This window comes from Diabrotica virgifera, chromosome 10 (genome assembly GCF_917563875.1).
Source record: "Diabrotica virgifera virgifera chromosome 10, PGI_DIABVI_V3a".
NCBI classification, from domain to species: Eukaryota; Metazoa; Arthropoda; class Insecta; order Coleoptera; family Chrysomelidae; genus Diabrotica; species Diabrotica virgifera.
In genome coordinates this window covers 79,782,307-79,788,685 of record NC_065452.1, presented here as the reverse complement: position 1 = coordinate 79,788,685, position 6,379 = coordinate 79,782,307, and the positions used below count along the sequence as shown (strand labels likewise).

The following is a 6,379-nucleotide window of genomic DNA, read 5'->3' as shown; positions in this document are numbered from 1 at the left end:
TATACACGGTCTCATACTGCAAAGTATTTGATGTTGAAGATCATTGCCACTAACCTCAATCAAGTAAGACATAATTAACAAAGAAATTGTATTATAAAAAATAAAAAAAAAAAAAAATGTACCATGTTTAAATATTTGTAGCTCTCATCTGATGATGACAATGAAAATTGTCGAAATATAATGATTTGTTGAACAGAGTATCACTTGGCTTTCAATCAGCTGCATACCCAATAACTTCAACCCCTTCTTATATATATATATATATATATATATATATATATATATATATATATATATATATATATATATATTAATTAAACGAAAAGATTTCTCTGGTATACAGAAGAAATCTTTTCGGTAGCGGACGCGAAAATGTAAATTTCAAAGTCTTCATAAAAGACGATGAACGACAAAAGACACCTCTTTGTGTCACAGATTTGTCTACAAAGCCACGTTATTCGCTACACATTCGTCAATAACGGAGAAGAACCGTGATATGAAAGGAAAGGGCAATCCTTTCATATCACGGTTCTTCTCCGTTATTGACGAATGTGTAGCGAATAACGTGGCTTTGTAGACAAATCTGTGACACAAAGAGGTGTCTTTTGTCGTTCATCGTCTTTTATGAAGACTTTGAAATTTACATTTTCGCGTCCGCTACCGAAAAGATTTCTTCTGTATACCAGAGAAATCTTTTCGTTTAATTAATATAGATGTCGTACCAAGTGTACTGAAGTCTGGTTATTTTATTATTACCAGAAAGGCCAAAAGCATTTTCTTGCACCTCGACCATCCACCTAGATGTTCCTGACGAGAGCTTGACATGAGCTCGAAACACGTCGTGTAGAATATCGGTGGTGGTCGAAGTGAAATAAAATGCAATTGCCGTTTCCTTTCATATATATATATATATATATATATATATATATATATATATATATATATATATATATAGACGTACACACCGGCCATGTGAGTCCCATTTTGCCATATGCTGCGCACCGTCCGAGACCCGTTTTGACCATGCGAGACCCTTCAGCGGGACTCGCATGGTTTTATCGTGTATATCGGTTGCAGAAGGTCCAATTTATCAAAAAAACTGATCAACAAAAATTTTTTTTTGGACTCGGAAGTCTGTTTGCTATCGCAATATATATGGAATTTAGTTCATAGAAACGCACCATAGGCGGCGCACAGGTAGACTGTATGTAAGCTGTATGTCCATCCGAGACCGAGACCCAGATTGATCAAACATAATATGCGAGACCCAAAACCCGGCAACATTGCTTTGTTATAATTTACTAAAGAAATTTCATTTGAACTTTATTTTAGCCAGGGCCGCGATTCCAAAAGAACGACTGTCCTCCGCCATATTTAAAGACGGCGTAAATCGTGTAGCCGAGAAACAGAATCGCGGGACTGATTATATTTTGTCAGCAGGCTACTTTTCACCAGATTATTGATTACGTATTGGTTGTATTCGGTGGGATTTTGTATTGGATTAAAGAAGGGCTCCCGCCATTCTTTAATACCGCTAAGTTGGAAAATAAACGTTTGTGCGATGAAAAAATTTAAAGTTGTATGTATTTTTTAATCCACATTATAAAAAGATAATAAAATACAAGTCCAAAAAAATGTTTTAGGGGTGGACAACCCTTATCATCTAGGGGGATAAAAATCGGTCGAACCGTTTTAGAGGAGTTTGGGAACGTACTTTATGACACAATAATTTTATATAATATAAGATACTATTTAATTAATCATAGTTTTGTTAAAAATCTGATTTGCTAGATTAAATGAATTTTTACCGAAAAATGTATATCAAACGAAATCGAATTAAAACACAAATGTTTAGAAACACTTTATTTAATAAAAAGCTTCACAAAAACTACACTAAGAATTGTAAACAAACGTTTTAATTTTTACCCAATCAATTGATTTAAAGTTTTCTCCAGCTTTATTTTTTTTTTAATTCCTGTACGTCTGCTTTTTTCGGAACCCTTTTTTCTTTTATGAATCTTGTAAAGTATTTAAGCATAGTTTGTTTGTCCTTTTCGGTCCATCGGTGCCTTGCAATCGCTAAAAAAAGTTAATACATAAAAAAATAATACATAAAAATTAATACAAAAAATATGCCCTAAATTAGTTATATAATTTGGAAAGCATTTTTAATTTTAACAAAAACAGGTAATTGTCCTTTTACAAATAAAATTATAATATTAGAGTTTTTTACGAATAAATATTTTTTAAATCCTATTAGGTAATAAATATATTATTAAATTAAAACAATTGTATTACGAGTAGCAGAGTAATAGTTACCTAAAGAAATTACCATTTGAAGTGCTTTCGGTTTTTTCAGTAGTTGGCACCTCCTTTCTTTTTGTAACTAAAGAAATAAAATAATACATGCATTTTTTCGATATACTCTTATTAAAACTTCTTTACCTTTATTATTTTGCATTGGATGCGTCATTTCATCGGTAAATAACTTTCTTTTACCCTTCGACGAAACTTTTTCTGCAAATTAATAACAATTATTATTTATTTGTTACTTTTAAGTAGAAAACTGCTTTTAAGGGTTAGGAGCTACTCATCTTTTTTTATTTATTTATAACATTTATTATAATGATTTTTTAAGACTTCGTTTATAATAATCTTTTACCTACCATTTTTATTAGTAGTATGGTTTAGTTAAACCCAAACCCAGACATCCAAAGTGAAAGTTATTCTCCAACACCAAATTGTTCTATATGGTCCACATAATGTTCAGAAAAAAGTCACACCATTTTGAGCGTCGGGTTTGGGGGGAGAGAGGGGAGAAATCTGCAAATTCGTAGTTTTTTATGTTTTTCGTCAATATTTCTAAAACTAAGCGGTTTAGCATGAACAACTCTCTACACAAAATTGTTCTACATTAAATTTGAAATAAAAAAGGCCCTATGCATAACCCTTCTAAAATGAACGGTTCCAAAGTTACAGAGGTAGTATAGTATTATTGGTCCAAAAAAAGGCCTAACTTACGACATCCAAAGTAAAAGTTTTCCTTCAACACCAAATTGTTCTATATGGTCCACATATTGTTCAGTAAAAAGTTACACCATTTTGAGCGTCCGGTTTGGGGGGGGGGGGGAGATGGGGGAGAATTCGATAAATTAGTAGTTTTTTTAAGTTTTTCGTCAATATTTCTAAAACTGTGCTTTAGCGTAAGGAATGTTTTATAGAAAAATGTTCTACATAAAATTTAAAACAAAAAAGGTTCTATACATAATTGTTGTAAAATCAACGGTTCCTGAGTTACGGAGGGTGAAAAGTGGAGGTTTTCGATAGTTTTTATATATACCGATTTCTTCCCCCCCCCCCCAAACCCGACGCTCAAAATGGTGTGACTTTTTTCTTAACATTATATGGACCATATAGAACAATTTGGTGTTGGAGGATAACTTTCACTTTGGGATGTCTGGGTTTTTGGTATAGTTGTATCATAAATATTGCCCAAAAAATATAAAAAGTATCGAAAACCTCGACTTTTCACCCTCCGTAACTCTGGAACCGTTGATTGTGTAACAATTATGTATAGAACATTTTTTATTTTAAATTTCATGTAGAACATTTCTGTATATAGTATTGTTTACGCTAAAGCACAGTTTTAGAAATATTGACGAAAAACCCAAAAAAACTACTAATTTACCGGCTTCTCTCCCATCTCCCTCCCAAACCGGACGCTCAAAATGGTGTAACTTTTTACTGAACAATATGTGGACCATATAGAACATTTTGATGTTAGAGGAAAACTTTTACTTTGGATGTTTGGGTTAGGCCTTTTTTGGACCAGTTATACTATACTACCTCCGTAACTTTGGAACCATTCATTTTAGAAAGATTATGCATAGAACCTTTTTTATTTCAAATTTAATTTAGAACAATTTTGTATAGAAGGTTGTTCATGCTAAACCGCATAGTTTTTGAAATATTTTCGAAAAACTTAAAAAACTACGAATTTACCGATTTCTCCCCACTCTCCGCCCCCCCCCCCCAAACCCGACGCTCAAAATGGTGTGACTTTTTTCTGGACATTGTGTGGACCATATAGAATAATTTGGTGTTGAAGGATAACTTTCACTTTGGATGTCTGGGTTATGTCATCTTTTGGATCAACTATACTATACTTGTTCAATCTTTTCGTCAGTTACATCGCTAAAATTACTTTTAGGACTCCAAGAATGAGTAGGCTCTGTTAATTCTAAAAAATGGATTATTAAACTTTTAGGCAATTACCAATGCGAGTACACTAATCCTACCTTTTTCATTTATTTCATTTACTTCTGTTTCTATGTTTTCAATTTCCAAGTAGTCATTTTCTTCTATATTGATATCGTCTAAGCTCTTTCCTTTGTAAATATTAACATCACCTTTATTTAAAGCGATCATTAGTTTGGCTATTTTTGCAGTCTGGTATAGATCTTAAGGAAGTCTAAAAAAATATTACAACTATTAATTATGCTAATATAATAATAAACCATTTTAACAAGATTGGCTTACCTATACCATTCTTCATGGGTTTTCTTTGTATGACCCATAAAAGTGGCTAATTGTTCCATGTCAGTATTATTAATGTCCATAATCTGTAAAATTGTTGCAGTCTGTTTTCGAAATTTGGTAGAAGTTAGAGAGTTGGGATCCTTTGCCCCACAGTTTTTTGCAAATTGTTTAATTACACTTATTCCATGAAACCAACCTTTCGACGAATTGGGATTTGCAAATATGTATTTATTATCTTCTGGAATTTATTTTATTTTTTCCCTTATTTTAATCATCAGCTCAATTTTCTCGTTTAAAAAAGGAGAAATTAAAATAGCTACAGGTTTGCTACCTTTTCCACCTGTAATAATTCTTCTAAAGTTTCTACACAATAGTTTTTCTGAAACAGGTAAACTTTCAGCAATTTCTTTTTGAACACTGGGGTCCGCAAATGATCTTTTGTAAGTAGAAATTTCAAGGTATTGAATCTCACCGATGCGTTTTCTATTTAGTATTAAAAGAAGGGCCATTATTCCTTTTGCCAAGGTTTTATATAAAGGAAGTAAATTATTTTTGTCATTTTATTTCCCCTCCTTTTCTAAAAGTTTGTTTAATTTTTTGGCACTGTCTTTAACCTGATTTTTGACAAAATTATTAAACTTAATTACGTCACTTGTCACCGGCAGTATTTGGAGTTTTTCCCATTGCCGTTCTTTCATTGTTTTAAGGGCCAATGAAAAAATTTCATTGGCCCAACTGGTCTCTAATAATGTTTTAAATCTCGAATGCTTTTTTTCCTCATTAGGGTTTTTAAAGGTAAAGAGTGGGGATTTTTTTAAAATCGTTCGATTAATTATATCGCATACTTGTTTTAAAGTGGTACCCATATGAAGTGCTAATGAAGAAGATTTAAAGCTTTTATCGGCATTGCTAAATCCCGAAATTACTTTTGTGGCTGTAACTAAATCGTCAAATAATTCTGGTTTCATAGCATCAATTTTTTTCGATATATTTTCCATAGGTACCTAATATTTATCCTTGCGCCTAAAATCACTATTTTACGTCCGCCCTTACTATTCACAAGAATTAAAATAACAACCGCTGAAACAAAACTGTTAAATTCGAGGTGAAATATAAAAACCGGGGAAGTACCTAAAAGATTCGGCAAACAATACGAGACCCAGCGTTGTGGCAACATCGCTGGGTCTCATATTGTTTGCTGAGTGTGCCATGTATAACTGGCGGGACTCGCATGTCCTTTTGACTTGTAAGTGGGACTCGTACGGTATGCTCGGTATAGATTTTTTAAACTAAAAGATTTTTCTTACCCCTCTCTGGGGCCCATAAAAGTTCATATTATATTATTTATTTTTCTATAATAAAAATCTAATTATACACTTTGGTTATGGTGGGTCTCGGGTGGTCTGCTGGATATATCGGGACTCGCATGGTGCGTTGCTCGCGTATATATATATATATATATATATATATATATACATATTAACCAGCAATAGGAAGCCAAAATGTGAACATTCTACGGCTTATTCACAGCCCTCCAGCCTTTTCGAAGCCCGATTTTGGGCTTCGTATGGTTTTCTTGTCGTTACTAGACTTACAGGGGGAAGGGGAAGGAGCTGGTCGAACACACACATGTATTGGGGGGCTACTAATAGCTTGCCGTCTTTAAGTTGTCCAAAGTTAGCATATATAATGAGTAAATACTAGAAAACCTGCAATTTTTCGGGCTTCATAATGATGGAATTTATATCTATATATACACCATTTAGTGCAAGCTTTTGCCGCGGAGTCGCTGTTGTAGTCGGTGTATATGTTTTTATACAGATTTATGTTGTAAGCATTT

General features: G+C 33.0%; 1 protein-coding gene across 2 annotated transcripts; it reads right to left on the bottom strand.

Moving 5' to 3' along the window:
- Nucleotides 1-1,848: 1,848 nt before the first annotated feature.
- On the bottom strand, nt 1,849-5,920 carry LOC126878742 (uncharacterized). 2 transcript variants are annotated; one of them, XM_050641612.1, is made up of 5 exons: nt 4,540-5,920; nt 4,299-4,471; nt 2,446-2,517; nt 2,320-2,386; nt 1,849-2,079 (listed from the first exon to the last, which is right to left on the bottom strand). In XM_050641612.1, the coding sequence occupies exons 2-5, from the start codon at nt 4,426-4,428 to the stop codon at nt 2,031-2,033; spliced, it is 318 nt and encodes a 105-aa protein (XP_050497569.1). In that variant the 5' UTR covers nt 4,429-4,471; nt 4,540-5,920; the 3' UTR covers nt 1,849-2,030. The 2 variants fall into 2 exon arrangements, with proteins under 2 accessions (XP_050497569.1, XP_050497568.1); XM_050641611.1 differs by having other exon boundaries at nt 2,333-2,386.
- Between the last annotated feature and the right edge of the window lie 459 nt (nt 5,921-6,379).